At 37.2% G+C, this 17,943-nt stretch overlaps 1 protein-coding gene across 1 annotated transcript in view; it reads left to right on the top strand.

The window, feature by feature from the left end:
• The window catches only part of Hells (helicase, lymphoid specific), a 41,666-nt gene that overhangs the window by 14,811 nt on the left and 8,912 nt on the right, over positions 1-17,943 (top strand). Inside the window, exons 7-17 of the mRNA XM_032891830.1 lie at positions 2,971-3,009; positions 4,070-4,297; positions 5,722-5,904; positions 6,942-7,085; positions 10,981-11,177; positions 12,476-12,572; positions 14,101-14,262; positions 15,118-15,257; positions 15,341-15,479; positions 16,274-16,357; positions 16,440-16,559. Of these exons, the coding sequence (XP_032747721.1) occupies positions 2,971-3,009; positions 4,070-4,297; positions 5,722-5,904; positions 6,942-7,085; positions 10,981-11,177; positions 12,476-12,572; positions 14,101-14,262; positions 15,118-15,257; positions 15,341-15,479; positions 16,274-16,357; positions 16,440-16,559 (1,533 nt within the window). The remainder of the gene's footprint in view (positions 1-2,970; positions 3,010-4,069; positions 4,298-5,721; positions 5,905-6,941; positions 7,086-10,980; positions 11,178-12,475; positions 12,573-14,100; positions 14,263-15,117; positions 15,258-15,340; positions 15,480-16,273; positions 16,358-16,439; positions 16,560-17,943) is intronic.

Here is a 17,943-nt window from a genome sequence, read left to right as displayed (position 1 = left end):
GATTTGTTTTTTTACTGGAATATTTGGTTAGTCCATTTATGTTGATTGAGTTTTGCTGTGTATAGTAACCTGGGCTGACATTTGTGTTCTCTTAGAGTCTGCATGACCTCTGACCAGGCTCTTCTGGTTTTCATAGTCTCTGAGAAGTCTGGTGTAATTCTGTTAGGTTTACCTTTGTACGTTACTTGGCCCTTTTCCCTTGCAGCTTTTAATATTCATATTCATTCTCTCTCTCTCTCTCTCTCTCTCTCTCTCTCGATCAGTGCGTTTGGTGTTTTGATTTTTATGTGGCGAGAGGATTTTCTTTTCTGGTCCAATTTGTTTGGTGTTCTGTAGGTTTCTTGTACCTTTATGGCCATCTGTTTCTTAGGTTGGAGAAATTTTCTTCTATAAATTTGTTGAAGACGTTTTCAGGTCTTTTGCGCTGGGAATCTTTGTTGCCCTCTATTCCAATTATTCTTAGATTTGGTTTTTTCATTGTGTCCTGAATTTCCTGGATTTTTATTTTGTGGGGTAGTTAGGAGTTTTTTATGTTTTGAGTTTTCTTTGACAGTTTTGTTAGTCTCTTCTAAGGTATTTTCTACATTTGAGATTTTCCTCTTCTATCTCTTGCATTCTCTTGGTGAAACTTATACATCTGTAATTCCTGATCTGTTTCCTAGGTTTTCCATATCCAGATTTAGCTTTGTATTTTGTTTATTGTTTTTACTTCCACTTTTAGGTCTTGGATCGCTTTTTGTAATTCCTTCACCTGTTTGATTGTGTTTTTCTGTATTTTTTGATTGTGTTTTTCTGTATTTCTTGAAGGGATTTATTTGTTTCTTTAAGGGCTTCTACCTGTTTACCTGTGTTTTCCTATTTTTTTTAATTATTTATTTATTTTTTTTTTAAAGATTTATTTATGAGTACATTGTAGCTGTCTTCAGACACACCAGAAAGAGGGCATCAGATCCCATTACAGATGGTTGTGAGCTATCATGTGGTTGCTGGGAATTGAACTCAGGACTTCTAGAAGGGCAGTCAGTGCTCTTAACCACTGAGCTATCTCTCCATCCCTCCTGTATTTCATTATTGAATTATTTACTCCTTAAAGGACTCTATTATCTTCATGAGATAGGATTTTAGGTCAGCTTCCTGATTTTCAGCTATGTTGGTGTATTCAGGGCTTGCTATAGTGAGAGGACTGGGTTCTGATGATACTCAAGTGTATTGGCTTCTGTTGCTTATGGTCTTGAGCTTGCCCCTCACATCTCTAGTACTTGCTGGTCTGGGTGACTCTTGTCTGGAGTCTGCCTCTTTTGTTCCTGGGTTGTTTCAGGTCTCCTTGTAAGCCTGTGGCCCTGGCTGTAGCCGACCTCCTGTGGGGCCTTCCAACTGGAGGGTCTTCAGAGGGGCAGAGAAGCTGCTGATTTGTTGTCCTGGCTACAGTAGATCTCCTGGGAGGCCTTCAGACTGTTGGGTCTTCAGAGGAGCAGTCATACTGTTGTCCTGTGAGAAGCTGTTCTCTGGGGGAGGGGAAGGGGGAGTGTGTGGGGGTTACAGACTGGGGTTTTGTTTTTCTGTGTGCAGTAGAACTCCAGGGATGCTTTCAGTCTTTTGGGTCAGTTGTCTTGCATGCCACAGAGCCTCCAGAAAGTCTTCAGACTGTGGTGTCGGTTGCTCAGTTGCTCTGTGTACAAAGAAGCTCCTGGGATGTCTCTGGTCACGGTGTCCGATGCCCTGGTTGTAGCAGATCTCCTGAAGTGCCTCAGGATATTGTGTCAGATGCTCTGAGTGTAGTGGTTCTTCTGGTATGTCTTAGGATATGGTATCTTCTGGGAGCAGACTAGCTAACATTCTGTCCTGGCAGAAAGGACCAGGTGAAAGGGGAGTGGTATTCAGCAGGTGGGGGTTTTGGGGTGTGATGTTTCCCCAAGTCCACTGGGCTCCCAGAGGCAGTAGGAGGGTTCTTACCAAATACTCTTGAGTGCAGTGGATTTTCTGGTATTCCTCAGGATATATAGCTCTTCTGGGGAGCAAACTAGCTAGCAGTCTGTCCCAGCAGAAAGGACAGGATGGAAGGGGTATATCAAGTGGATTTTAATAAAATTATAACATTCTTGGTAGAGAAAGTAAAGGTTTCTGGTTTATAGGAACAATGTGTAGAGATTCATAGACTACTTTGTATGGGGCTACAGCAAAGATGCTAAGAAGTGCTCATGTAGGAAGATGGTACCAGCCATTTATCGAAGGAATCCATGAATCTTTGGTTTACAGATACACGCACCTTTGTACATAATTCAGACCTGAAGAGAGCTTGAGGTTCCTTGGAGCTGTAGTTAAAGATATTTGTAAGATGCCCTGATTATTATGTGTATACAGGAATTTTGAATTCTGGTACTTATGATTGTATAGTAATCTTTGTTAGTTTTTGGGCCATTTTCCCAATTCTTTTTATCCTTTTTCCCCTTTGAGGCAGAGTCTTACTGTTTAGCTTGGCTAGCTTAGAATTAGCTGTGCAATAAAGCTGGCCTTGAACTCAAAGAGATCAGCATGTCTCTGCCTTTCTAATTCTGGGGTTAAAGTCATATACTATTCTCAGCTCATGCTTTAAAGTATTTCATTCCAGTTCTTGTCGCTGAACTCTTGCTTCTTCATGACCACCCCCAACCCTGGGGCCTAACTCAGTCAGCTATGCATTTGTGCATTGACCACTGTTCACTATAAAAGGGCACATCTTTAATTAAGGATGAGAGTAATTTACCTGGGTCATGCTGTTGGGCTGTGGAAGTGGCAGTCCTTTTTTTGTTTTGTTTTATTCTTCAGAGACAGGGTTTCTCTGTTTAACAGTCTTGGCTATCCTATAGACCAGGGTGGTTCAAACCACCTGTCTTTGCCTCCTTGGTGCTGGGATTACAGGCGTGCACCGCTAGAGCATGGTAGAAGTGGTAGTCTCATACATTATTAATTTTTATGTTTTCAATCTTACAGGAAATTTTGTCAGTGGCTAAAAAACATAAGGATAATGAGGTAACATTTTAAATTTTATTACTATTTGTGTCTCTGCATGAATGCATATGCATGCCATGGTATATGTTATGGAGCTCAGAAGAACAGATTGAGGGCAGGGTCCTTTACCTGCTGTGCCATCTTGCAGGCCCTTTTCTCTTGTTTGTTTGTTTCTTGTTTACTTTATATTAATTTAGTTATTGGATGTATGGCATGCAGGTATCAGGACAACTTGTAGAAATTATTTTTTTATCATGTGTGGGTCCTTAGGATTGAACAAGTCAGACCATTCATCATCAAGGTTGCTAGCAAATGTTGAGCCATCTTGCCCTTTCTAACATTTTTAAGGAGAATTTATGGCATTTTGAGTCTGGTCTGGTGAACCTGGAGGATTATGAGTTTGAGTCCTGACTGGCATTTATCATGAGTTCAAGGCCAGCCTGAGATACATAGGAGGTAGTTACAAACAAAGAAGGCTTTTCTAACTGGTAAAAATCTTTAATTGATTATTAAGTTATTATTGAGTTTCAAAATAGGTATATACTGGCATTCCTTTTTTAAAGATTGTTTTTATTTATGTGTCTATAAAATACACATATGCATTTAAGTACATGAAGAGGCCATAAAAGGGATCTCCCAGAGCAAGAGTACAGGCGAGTGCCGGCAAGTGAATTCTATTCTTCTGCAAGATCTCCAAACTGTGAAGACCTAAGCTATGTCTCCAGCCCTATTATTTTTTTGTGACTTCACATTTATATGGGAAAGGAAGGTCTTGGAGATTGTGACTGTGCATACAGATTTCTTTCTCTAGAACTAGTACCTACAGTATGTAGATTTTGTTATATTTTCTTTTTTGATAAAAGTCTCATGCATGATGCATGTGTGTGCTTCTCAATGTATATGTGGAAGTTAGGACAACTTTAGAGTCTGGTTTTTCATTGCAACTCAAGTCTCCAAGATTGTACAGCAAATGCTTTTACCTACTGAGCTATGCCACCAGCCTGTTGCACTTTCTGATAGATAAATAGTGAACATAGTAACATTTAATACCAAGGCTTTAATTAAATATTTCTCATTACAGGATGAAAACTCTTCCACTACTAATCTTTGTGTAGAAGATCTTCAGAAAAATAAGGATTCAAATAGTATGATTAAAGATAGATTGTCTCAAACTGTTAGGCAGAATTCTAAATTCTTTTTTGACCCAGTTCGGAAATGTAACGGACAGCCTGTACCCTTTCAACAACCCAAGCATTTCACAGGAGGAGTGATGAGGTGGTACCAAGTAGAAGGCATGGAATGGCTTAGGGTAATGAGTTTTCTCTCTTTTTATTTTTAAATTACTTTTGTGTCTATGTGGGGATTAGGGTGTGCACCACAGCACATGTGTATGTATCAGAAGATGATTTTGTGGAGTTGATTCTCTCCACCTTTATGTTAATATTTTACAGTTGAACTTAGAAGACTTGCATCCCAAATGTTTTTATCTGCTAAGCTGTCATGTCATTCCAGATTTTATCATCTTCATCATTCTCTTTATTTGGTGTGTGAGTGTGTGATAAGCATGTGTTGACTCATGTGCTGCCGTGGTGTATGATTTGATGCGTCATAGTAACTTGGGAGTTAATTCCACCTTGAGGATGCTGGGGATTGAATACAGTATAGCCTAGCTTGCGTAGTAGGGCTTTTATCTGCTGAGGACTCGGCACCATTTTTTGTCTTTAAAACATGTTTTGTTTTTGTTTGAAAGAGAAGCAAGTTTCACATAACTTGAGACTGGCTTGGAAATGGTGAGTCAGGAAGGAACTTGAACTCCTGGCCCTGCTGCATCCATTTCTTCAAGTGATGGATGGCATTGCATTTCCTATGAAACCTGTCTTGAGTTGTCAGTGTAGGTGTGTATGCCAGCTCTGCCAGCTGGCTCAGGAGCTTGTGGAGACTCTCCTGCCTTTGCAGGAGTGCAGGGATTACAGGTGCATGTGTGCTGCTGTGTCCAGCTTTTGTGTGGTTTGGGTTTCCAAGCACAGTTCGTTAGTCTCAAGCACATTTCCCCAGCCCTTGTCTTACCTGCTTTTGTTTTGTTTTTAGAGACACAGTTTCACTTTGGAGCTTTGGTTGACCCAGGTTTCACCACATACTTAGGCTAGTGTAGTCTCGAATTCAGAGGTTCATCTTCCTCTGCTTTCTGAATGCTGAGATCAAAATTATGTAGTGCCACACCTGATACAAGGTTTTTAATTTTTGATCTTGCATATGGAATCCTTTCTCTAATTAAGAAGCATGATACACTACTATGCAAAATTTTCCATTTTAATATAGAAGAAGTATTTGCATTTTTTTTAACATTTATTATTGTGTGTGTTGAGTGGCGCATGTGCGCCTTGTACTGGTTGTCTGCTTAATCCTTGAGAGTGCCTTAGATCCTTTCTGGCTGGCGTTGCAGGTGACTGTGGAATACCTAGGGTAGGTGTTGGGATGCTTTGGAAGAGAAGCAAGTGCTCCTAACTGCTGAGTCCTTGTGTATATTTTCTGAGTGTTTTAAAGTGGAAATTTTAAATTTTAAAATGAGTGTTAGACCTTCAACACTTTCTATGTTCTAGATAAAGGACTTCTTATAACTTAGAGTTTATTATGCTAAATTCATAGTTTTGATTATGCTTTTAAAAATGAAGCCTTTGTTAATTCAGGAAATGTTTGTATTAACATTTATGTATAATGCATTCTTTTGTACAGATGCTTTGGGAAAATGGAATTAATGGCATTTTAGCAGATGAAATGGGTTTGGGGAAGACGGTTCAGTGCATTGCTACAATTGCTTTGATGATTCAGAGGGGAGTACCTGGACCTTTCCTTGTTTGTGGCCCTTTGTCTACACTTCCTAACTGGATGGCTGAGTTCAAAAGATTTACTCCAGAAGTAAGATATACTTTTACATTAATACATTGCACGTATTGAAATATAGACCACTCACAGTAACTGAAGTGATTTTTATATACATTGCAACTGCTTTAACTTACTCAATTTGAGTAGGACCATTCTTTGATTTATATATAGAATTGGGATTGGTAATGTGATACATTTTTCTTAGATTGTTTTTGGAATTCCATAAATTATTTCATCTGAGTCAGACGTACATTAAAATTTCTTTGGTTGTCCATATTTTTCTGCTTGTTTTTGAGACACAATTTTACTCTGTATAGCCCAGCTGTCCTCAGATAGGTTAGCCCAGTTTGACATTGGGTTTTCTAGTCTGCTTCCTCATCCAATTGACTGTTTATTATCTCGTGTCTATTTTTATTTTTAAATGTGTTTCACATGAGTACCTGGTGCCAGTATAAGCATCCAATCCCCTGGAACTGGAGTTACAAGTTATAATGTGCATTGGTGTTCTGCCTGCATGTGTGTCTGTGTGAATATGTGAGATCTTGGAGTTACAGCCAGTTGTCAGCTGCCATGTGGGTGCTGGGATTTGAACCTGGGTCCTCTGGAAGAACAATAGCTGCTCTTTTAACAGCTGAGCCATCTCTCTAGTCCTATCCCCCTCGTGTGTGTTATTAACATTTTTCCCCAATACATACTATTCCTCCTATATTTCTTGTATATGTCAGCTTATCAAATAATAAGTTCTAAATCACAAGAATTAACTGTTTTTATGTTTATAAATTTTTGTTTTCAAGTTAAACACATACAAGTACTGCATACACATGCTATCTTACCTATGTCCTTATGAGAATATATTCCTAAAGTAGCTTACCCATCTGCTTCATAAAACCTCTTTGTTTTGTTTTTGTGGGTTTAGGGGTGCTTTTTTTTCCCTTGTTTTTCTTATGTTAGTCAAATGATTTGTTAACTTAGTCATAGGAAAATAAAGCTAAAATATTCTTTGAGGAAGGGACTTGTTCTGTATTTTCCAAATCCTTTATATTTTTCTTTGAATCAATATACCCTTGTAGATTCCTACTCTGCTGTATCATGGAAACCGGCAGGAACGTCGAAAATTAGTAAAGAATATTCACAAAAGACAAGGGACGTTGCAGATTCATCCTGTTGTAATCACATCATTTGAAATAGCTATGAGAGACCAGAATGCTTTACAGGTACACATGGTTGCTTTGTAGATGATTAATCAGATTTTTAATTCATACTGTTATTATCCAATAACAGTTGTTTTATTGTGGGTGAAGTAGTAGATACACTTTGCATTTCCTTTAGAAATTGGAGACTTTTGTCCATGGAAAAATTGTGATTAAGTTTGATGTCTGTTAGTAGAATTACTGGCATTTTATGCTATAGCTATATTAAAAGTATTAGGATTGGTCATGCATTAATATAATTATGTTGTAGACAAATTTGAGATGTGTAGTTGGACTTCATTCATTCAGTTTTATTCAAATATGAATAGATTTGCAGAAAAAAATCATTTTCATGTTGTCTTTTAGAACTAGATGGTGCTCTGTTCTTTCCCTTCATTGTTTTAGCTGCTTATTTACTAATGTCGTACTATGCCATTAGTTGCCTTTCTCCCTCACCCACTCTATGTGAATTGTGTACAGTTCTCTGCATTTTCCTCTCTGATCATGTACTGTTCATTCTGATTAAGTTTATCCTTACCTTTTTCTTTTTCCTGTGTCTTTTTGGTTTTTCAAGACAGGATTTCTCTGTCCAACCCTGCCTGTCCTGGAACTCCCTTGATAGACCAGGCTGGTCTTGAATTTAGAGATCTTCCTGTCTCTGTATCCTACGTGCTGCTGTTAAAGGCATGAGCCACCACCATGTGGCTTTTTCTCTGTCTTATTAAGATGGGATCTGTATATGGCTCTGACTGTCCTGAACGTCACTGTTCAAACCTAGCTAGCTTCGTACTTACCTAGATCCACCTGCCTCTCCTCCAGAGCACTTAGATTAAAGGCATGTACTACCACTGCCCAGACCTTTAAACTTTTTCTTACATACAACAAAGAAAGCATGCATGATGGCTTCAACGTGACATCAAAACACTCAGATTTAAGTGGAATTGTAATGTCTAATACATTCACAAGTAGTGTTTATCAAATGTTCCATTTGTATATATGGTATTGTTGAATATGATTGGTAATAGCCATACCTTTATAGTTTTTTTTTATTTTTTTTTAAAGATTTATTTCACACTCTGTACTGTGAGTAGTATTCTGTAGCTGTCTTCAAACACACCATAAGAGGGCATCAGATCCCATTACAGATGGTTGTGAGCTACCATGTGGGATTAAATTTAGGATCTCTGGAAGAATAACCAGTTCTCTTAACTGCTGAGCCATGTTTCCTACCCAGCTTTACAGTTTAATAAAAGCATATTATGAGTGTAATCTCAGTTCCAAAAGACAGAGAGACAGGAAGATTGGTATGGTTTGGGATAGTATAGACCACATAGTTATACCCTGTCTTCAACACACACACACACACACACACACACACACACACACACACACACACACACACACACACACACACACACACTGAGGGGAGAGAGAGAGAGAGAGAGAGAGAGAGAGAGAGAGCAAAGTAAACGAGTTTTCAAGTGCACGCAAAGAGTTTTCTTTACAGCAAGCGATGAGAAGAAAATAACATGTATGGTGGCACATCTTTAACCCCAATACTTGGCAGGCCGATCTCTGAGTTTGAGGCTAGCCTGGTCCACAAAACTAGCCAGCACTACATGGTAAGACCTTTCCTCAAGAATTATATATGGAGTACTTGTAATTCTACATTAGAATTGTTTTGTGGTAAATACTGTTGAGATAACATATAATTTATATATAACTCAGGCTACATTCTGTCTTGTAACTTGTTTCTTCTTTTTTTTTTTTTTTTACATTTATTTACTTTATGTATGTGAGTACACTGTCTTCAGACATACCAGAACTGGGCATTGGATCCCATTACAGATGGTTGTGAATCACCATGTGGTTGTTAGGAATTCCTCTGGAAGAGTTGTCAGTGCTCTTAACCACTGAGCCATCTCTTCAGCCTGTAACTTGTTTCTTATTTAAATATGTAACCTGAAGATCTATGTTTTATTTCCACTTTATCTTGCCTATATTGTCTTTCCCACTGAGCCATTGAATCATTGCCAGGATTTCAGTTTTAGCAATGGGGCTGCTGTAGATGACAGTGAAAGTTTTAATGCTTACTTACTTGTTACTTACTCAAGTTTCATCTTATTCCTCTTGGTTTTTCTCTGGTCTCTCATTCATTTACAAAGGCTGTTTTGCATTTTATGTTCCTTTTTTCCCCTATCTTTATTAACTTGGGTATTTCTTATTTACATTTCTATTGTTATTCCCTTTACCTTTCTGGGCCAAAGTCACCCTAACCCCTCCCTCTCCCCTTCTATGTGGGTGTTCCCCTCCTCATCCTCTCCCCCCATTACCGCCCTCCCCTCAACAGTCACGTTCACTGGGGGTTCAGTCTTGGCAGGACCAAGGGCTTCCCTTCCCTTTCCACTGGTGCTCTTACTAGGCTATTCATATGTTTCTTTCTTTCTTTTTTTTTTTTTTCTCTTTTTTCTTTTTTTAGGAGCTGGGGACCGAACCCAGGGCCTTGCGCTTGCTAGGCAAGCGCTCTACCACTGAGCTAAATCCCCAACCCCTCATAAGTTTCATTTTTAAATAGATGTTTTATAGTGGGAGATTATTTGGCTTTCTATGTTACCAGAAAAGCAATCTTTGTAGTTGTCAACATTTAAAGAGTAGTAATATGTGTTTTTCATTGTTAGGAATTTACTGTATAATTTTAAAATGTACTCATTTCATATATTTTATCTAATTTGATAATACTTTTAGTAAAAGGAAATGTATTATGCTTTTTATTTGACGTGTATGGGTGTTTTGTCTGGATATGTAACTGTGCCTGATATGTGCCTGGTGCCCTCTGAGGTCAGAAGAGAGCATTGGATGCCCTGGGTTTGGGGTGACAGAACCTCCATGTGTATGCTTGGAACCTAACCCAGATCCTTTGTCAGAGCAGTAAGTCCTCTTAACCATTAAGGCATCTCTAGCCACCTTTTTTTTTTCTTTCTTTCGGATATATTTTTAGCTAATCATACTGTCAAAGATATCTTGGCTTGACAGTCTGATGTTTCTGATTTAGAAATCAATTTCTGTATTGTTACAAAATGATTTGGATAGATTTTTTTACTTGCTTGATCAACATAAAAGAAAGGACAAGTGAGAGAACAATTTTTAGGACGTTTCAAATATAAATAAGTGCTTTTTTTTTTTTTTTAAATATTGCTAAATATGGATTCTGGAGCTAGGGAACCCCTAAAGTCACTGAAAGAAGTTGAGGAAAATTATCAGATTAAAATAATATCAGTCTTATATGTAAGTGTCAAAATGAAAATTCTAAAAATGTTTTAAAATTTTGTAGCAAACTAGTCTTGGTGCTTCATGCCTTTAAGCTTAGCCTAGTCTGGAGGCAAAGTCAGGTGCATCTGACATCCAGGCCAGCCAGGAATATGTAGAGATACACTGTCTAAAGAAAATAAGTAAATAAAAAGTAAAAAACAAGTAATAAAACCAAAGTTTGGAGCACATGTAACTAGTGGAAGATTTCTTTCTTTTACCTATCGTCGTCGTCATCATCATCATCATCATCATCATCATCATCATCATCATCATCATCATTATTATTTTGATCCTAGTTTTCCAGGACTCTAATGACAAAGCACTAAGGGAAAAGCTAAAGATGACTTTGACTTTAGAATGAATGAAAGTATTAACACATGATATTGGGGGTTTCCAATGAGCTGTATTTCAAGCACATAATACTCTGGACTTTAAATTTTATTATCTTTATGACACCAGGAGAAAGGAATAATCCTAGTAGATACTAAAATGACATTTAATGAAATTCAATAGATGTCCCTCACAAGAATTTTTATGGGTAGAAGAAATATTTCTAGGAAAAAATTATGAGATTGATTCTTAAAATTTCTTTCCTCAATTCATTTTCTAGCATTGCTATTGGAAATACTTAATAGTAGATGAAGGACACAGGATTAAGAATATGAAGTGCCGGCTAATCAGGGAGTTAAAACGGTTCAATGCTGATAACAAACTTCTTTTGACTGGTACTCCCTTGCAAAACAATTTATCAGAACTTTGGTCATTGCTAAACTTTTTGTTACCAGATGTATTTGATGACTTGAAAAGGTAGGTAAGGCAGTTACTTGTTTTATGTCTTCTTAAAACCTCAAAAATCTGTTCTTAGCTGAAACTGATTCTTTTCTACTTGGTAGCTGACCTTAAATGATATTTTAGCAATTTTTTTTGTGCTGTATATTATGTGTTCTACTTTTGACAGAATATATGTGAGAGAAGATAAAGACTTAAAACATTCAGATTGATTAAAAGGAAACAAAAATAATCCTGTAAGGGGCTGGGAAGATGGCGCAGCGCGTGTAGACAGCCAAATCTGAAGCCTGAATTCAGTCCTGAAAGCCTGCACCAGTAGAAGGAGAGGCAGTGGCGTCTTCAGTTTGCTTTTCTACCTCTCTTCCTGTCGTGGCACATGTGTGCACTCCTTCCCTAAATAATTGTGCATGAACAATGACAAAAAAAAAGAAACATAGTCAAAGTAAAACATGAACTTTTAAATACTCACGAGATTATAGGACATTGATTTTTGCTTTCTAAGATACTTCGTGTGCATAATTCCAATTCACAGGATAGCCCAGGCAGCCTACATACTCTTTATCTCATAGAAGGAAACCTGCATGGAGGTTTCAGAAACATAGGGCTAGTTAGCAGCAGAGAGAAGTTGTAAGATTCCCAGTTTCAACTTAAACCTTATATTGTTGGTATTACTATTTAAACTTTAAACTTATTTTCAAAAAGTTTTCTCAATATCTTCAGGATGGAAGAAGCTGTATACTAAACTATGTGCTTTGGACTACAGATGTAGCCCAGTGAAAAAAAGCTGCTGCTTAGCCTACTTGAAGCCCTAGGTTCTATTCTTAGCAGGACAGAAACAAATGAGAAATAAGAAGTATTAGTGTCATTTCTTTTTTACTTGTATATGATATGAATTTTTTAGGAAAAAAAAAAGTCTCTTTAGGTTTCAGCATAATCGCTTCCTTTTCCTTTGGATGAAGTTTTAATTTTATTTAAAAAGAAATTGCCTTTTGAATCCTTGGAACAATGTTCCTGTTTCATAATACACAAATTAATATGAAATTTATGCTGTGTATAATGCAGTATGTCTGTAATATCAGCACTTGTGTGTATAGAAGGTCAGGAAGACCTGGAGTTCCTGGTCAGACCTGAATCTACAGTGAATTTGAGTCAGCCTGGCCTAAATGAGAACCTATCTCCATTTTATATCTCTATATATGTGTGTATGTATGTATGTGTATGAATATGTATGTACATGTATGAAGTTATAAACATGTGCCGTGTTAGAATAATTAAATTCATATGATAGAGTAACCTGGATTAATTTTCTTTTCCAGCTTTGAGTCTTGGTTTGATATCACTAGTCTTTCTGAAACTGCTGAAGATATTATAGCTAAAGAAAGAGAACAGAACGTTTTACACATGCTGCACCAGGTACCAAGTCTCCTTACTCTGCTCACTTTATACTTAGAAATCAAATAGGAATTGTAGAGACTTAAACTTTGTAGGTGACTTGAAAAACCGTAATCTTTCTTTTCCAAGTCAGCATCCTTACCAGTGTAACTGTATTGTTTGTCCTTACATTCATTCACCTGTCACTCTTTAACAGTGCGTATATATGTATTCTGTGAAGTAAACAACTTTTCATTAAAAAGATTAAAGTTTTTCTGTGTCACTATTTAGTACATTACATTTTTGTTTATTTCCTTAGTTTTAAAGAATTTAATTTCATTTTTGTGAATACACTGTCACTGTCTTCAGAAACATCAAAAGAGGGTATCAGATCCCATTACAGATGGCTGTGAGCCACCATGTGGTTGCTGGGAATTGAACTCAGGACCTCTGGAAGAGCAGTCAGTGCTCTTAACCGCTGAGCCATCTCTCCAGCCTTTTTTTTTTTTTTTTTTTAAAAAGAGGGGTTTAACTATGTAGCCATGACAGGCCTCAATATATAGACAGAGTAGCCTTAAACTCAGATTTGCCTGCCTCTGCAGTCCTGGGATTAGGACTAGGCAGGCACATTGATATCAGTTATGCTTTAGTATCCTGATGCTCTGCCCCACTATACTTAAGTTATATATGATTTTATACCATTTTTTTCTTTAGTAATAAATAAATTTAAAATATCTGTACTTTTTCTTTAGAAGAAAATTCTAGGTTGAAATCTCTTTTCTTTTTTTTAAGTTTCCATTGCCTCTTATTTAAAATTTTAGACTACCCTTCACCTATATTTTGGGAGTGTGTCCCAGACAAGCACTCTACCACTGAACCAATTCCCCAGCAAATTACATAAGCTTTGAAAATACAGGCAATTGCTCTTCAGAAAGAATTTATATATTCACAAAAATTACATGGGACCAAAAACTTTAAAAATTAAACTATATACCAGTTTCGAGGATTAGAAATGTTTCAGAATCAGAGTTGAAGAAAAGTTGATAAACCCAGGCATAGTCTCATTAGCACACCAAAGAGATTGAGATACTCAAATGTCTCTGGATCTGTTGTAGTGTTTTTATGAATTGCTTGTTCTAACATCTTTCTCAGTACTTCATAAGTGTGCTGTAAGTAACTTACTGCTCTATATATTGTTAACATTTTCTCTCTCAGCATTATTTATGTAAACTTTCTCCCCTCCCATAGACAAGATTTATTTGTAGACCAGGTTGGCCTCTAACTCAGATCTACCTGCCCCTGCCACTGGAAGACTAAAAGTAAAGGCATGTGCAGCCCGCCCAGCTACTTGTGTAAGCTTGTAATGGTGTCTTTGGGTGTATATGTTTGTTTGTTTGTTTGTTTGTTTGTTTAAGTTATCAAGTGCTAGTCTGGTATGAGGAAATCTGGTGATACATAGTCTTCTAAAACTTAATAGGAAGAGAGGGTAAAGAGTGCTTTGAGTGAGTGTTCCTAAGGAGAGAAAAAGATAACTAATGTTCATATTTATTTGTTCATATTTAAATTTTAGATTTTAACGCCTTTTCTACTGAGAAGACTGAAGTCTGATGTTGCTCTTGAAGTCCCTCCTAAGCGGGAAGTGGTTGTTTATGCACCACTTTGCAATAAACAAGAGATCTTCTATACAGCTATTGTGAACCGCACAATTGCAAACATGTTTGGATCTTGTGAGGTAACTGTTGATGGGTGATACAACATTTTATGACTAATTTTTAGTCTTTTGTCTCCTCACCTATTCTCAGGACTTTGCGAGTAAGGCCCCAAACAGAAGATACTTTCTGTTACTTATAGTCCTCCTAAACTTGAAGTGATCAGCTGTGTATTAGTTGTTTGATCAGCTGTGTATTAGTTGTTTTGTGGTCATTGGAGATGTGTTTAAAACTTACATACCTATATGTTCAACAGCCTGGGTTTGATGGTTCTTTTATATTAGAAAACAAACAGCCAGACATAATCATCACATGTGGTAATGGGCTTCATAAGACATTTTCAGTGAAGTGTATCATGTACTTTGATCACATTTGTTGTCCTATATGTCACCCACCTCACCACCTTTAGAAGGCCCATTTTTTACAGCCACAGAATCTTTGAGGGGCACTGTTCTAAAGGCTCATCAACTAGACCAACCCTCTCCAACTCTGTTTCCTTTATAGAGATGTAGCAGTGACCAAGAGAGGATTCAAGAATATTTCAAAATTTCAAATAATATCTAGTGTATTAAAAGATGTGGTGGGATTGCTTTATTATCCCTTGTGCATAAAAGTATACTTCATTCATATTTAGAACTTTGCAGGTTTTGTTTTATTTATTTATTTATTTATTTATTTATTTATTTATTTATTTATTTATTTATTTATTTATTGGGACAGGGTTCCTCTGTGTAGCCTTGTCCTGTCTTGGAATATACACTGTAAACTTGGCTGGCCTTGAACTCAGAGATTTGCCTGCCTCTGCTTCTTGGGCATGCACCTCCACTGCCTGGCTTCTGCATTTTTTAAACGGATGGCTTTTTATGTGTTCTCTTTAGACGGAAACAGTTGAGTTAAGTCCTACTGGAAGACCAAAACGGCGAAGTAGAAAGTCAATAAATTACAGCGAACTAGATCAGTTTCCTAGTGAATTAGAAAAACTAATAAGTCAAATACAGCCAGAAGTAAAAAGAGAGAGGTAAGAGTTTAAAGGTACCTTTAGGTATTTAAATTGTGTTTTTTACATTTGTCATACTTAACATACTTACTGTGCTTTTGTAGGACTGTTGTGGAAGGTAATATCCCTATAGAATCTGAAGTTAATCTGAAGCTGCAGAATATAATGATGCTACTTCGAAAGTGCTGCAATCATCCATATATGATTGAGTACCCTATAGACCCTGTCACACAGGAGTTTAAGGTAAAAGATTAGCTAGTTTTTTTTTTTTTTTTCTCTGTGGCTTTTTTTTATTAAGGCAAAATCTTTTGTATAAAAGTTTAAACACTGAGCAATTTCATTCATTTACTTATTCTTTTTGCTATTTTGAGATAGGATCTCCTATGTATCCTGGAACTCACTCTGTACACTAGGCTGGCCTAAAATTCACTGAGATTTGCTTGTCTCTGCCCCTAATTGCTGGGATTCAAAGCATGTGCCACTCCTCCTGTCTCTAGCTCCAACATACTCCTTACTTTTATTTACTACAGGTAGTGTGTACCTGTATGTATGGAACAGTATTCATGGGGGACGTCAGGACAGCTTTGTGTGGTTCTCTTCCCTCTTTATGTTGATTCCAGTAATCAGATATCAGATCATCAAGCTAAAAGTGCATTTATTATTTCTTTAGCCTTAATCTTTATAGTGTTTAAAGCTCATTTGTTTTCTTTAATTTTTATTAAGAGTTCTGATGGTAATTTTTGTATATATTTTACTAGGTTATACACAACAAACAATGCAATGTATGAACTGTTCTTTTTTTTTTTTTAAAGATTTATTTATTTTACACATATGAGTACACTGTAACTGTCTTCAGACACACCAGAAATTCAATTAAGTGTTAAGATTGGGTGTGGTAACACGTACCTTTTATACCAGCGCTCCTATTGGGAGATAGAGGCAGGCAGATCTCTGAGATTAAAAACCAGAAAAATAAAATGGCACATGATTGGAAATGGTATTAACAGTTTTCTTCCTGTTTCTTGTGTACTTTTAAGATTGATGAAGAATTGGTAACAAATTCTGGGAAGTTCCTAATTTTGGATCGAATGCTGCCAGAACTTAAAAAAAGAAGTCACAAGGTAGTACTTCTGAATAGAATTTTAACCATTTCTTTTCTTATGAACCAGTATAATTATTAACATAGATGTACTTAAATTCCAGGTTCTGGTTTTTTCACAAATGACAAGCATGTTGGACATCTTGATGGATTATTGCCATCTTAGAAACTTTACCTTTAGCAGACTTGATGGGTCCATGTCTTATTCGGAAAGAGAAAAAAATGTAAGACCACACATGACTGACTGACTGACTTTCTTTCTTTCTCTCTCTCTCTCTCTCTCTCTCTCTCTCTCTCTCTCTTTTTTTTTTTAACCACTGCTGTGAGAATAATGGAACAATAGGGGATTAGTTCCTGCTTTTTATCCTAGTTTTCAACTTTTTCTTTTTTAAAGATTTATTTATTATATATAAGTATACTGTAACTGTCTTCAGACACACCAGAGAGGGCATCAGATCCCATTACAGATGTTTGTGAGCCACTATGTACTTGCTGGGAATTGAACTCAGGACCTCTGGAAGAGCAGTCAGTGCTCTTAACCACTGAGCCATCTCTCCAGCCCCATGAACTGTTTTCTTATGCAAAACTTTTCTAGTTTTGTTTGCTGTTTAATTTTTAGGAGCCTTCAGGGGTGGGCTGTCTTGGAACTCACTATGTAGACCAGGATGGCCTTTGCCTCCTTGGTGTTGGAATTAAAGATGTGCACCACCATACCTCTGGTTACAATAGAATCTTTTTGTTGGCGTTTTTGTTTTGTTTGTATTCCTTTGTTTTCAAGACAGGGTCTCTGTATAGCCCTGGCTGTCCTGGAGCTGGCTCTAGATCAGGCTGGCCTGTAACACAGAGTTGTGCCTGCCTCTGCCTCCTAAGTGCTAGAATTAAAAGCATGTGCCATCGTTTGCCTGCATGTATGTATATGCATTATGTGTATGCATCATGCTTGTTTGGGCCAAAAGAAGGGGTCTGATCTTGGCAGCTGAAATTATGGCTTATGAGCTGCCATGTGGGTGCTGGGACATAAACCTGCCTCCTCTTTAAGAACAGCACGAGTTCTCAACCAGTGAGCCATCGCTGTAGTCTCTAATTTTGGTTTTTTAGCACAGGCTGGCCACAACCATTTTATATAAGCAAAGCTGGCCTTGGACTTCATTCAGATCCTTCACTCAGTGCCTCCTCAGTGCTTAGATTGCTGACAGGGGCCACCACACCTGGCTATATATACAAAGCTTTTGAAGGAGTTGTAGGAAATGTAAATCATATTTCATGATGAAGTTCATAGTTGGATTTGAATGTAATTTTGTTGTGTCTTTTTGTTTTTTTGTCGTTCTCTTGAAAAGTAATTATTTCAATTTAAAAAGATTGAATAATGACTGTCTTGTATTTATAGTATGTGCATGAGTGTTTACCTGTACGTGTTTTGTACCACATGAATGAATACCTGGCACCTAGGTAGACTAGAAGAGCGTCTACAATCTCTAGGAACTGACTCCCAGGCACTGAGAGCAATCAGCACCCGCCACACTATCCTAGGTTTATTTTCTAATCATTTCCTTATATTATGTTTTTATGTGTATGAAGATATACATGGTCTGTAACTTACATGGAAGT

Source organism: Rattus rattus, chromosome 2 (assembly GCF_011064425.1).
Source record: "Rattus rattus isolate New Zealand chromosome 2, Rrattus_CSIRO_v1, whole genome shotgun sequence".
Taxonomy (NCBI): Eukaryota; Metazoa; Chordata; class Mammalia; order Rodentia; family Muridae; genus Rattus; species Rattus rattus.
This window is presented reverse-complemented; position numbering and strand designations above follow the sequence as displayed.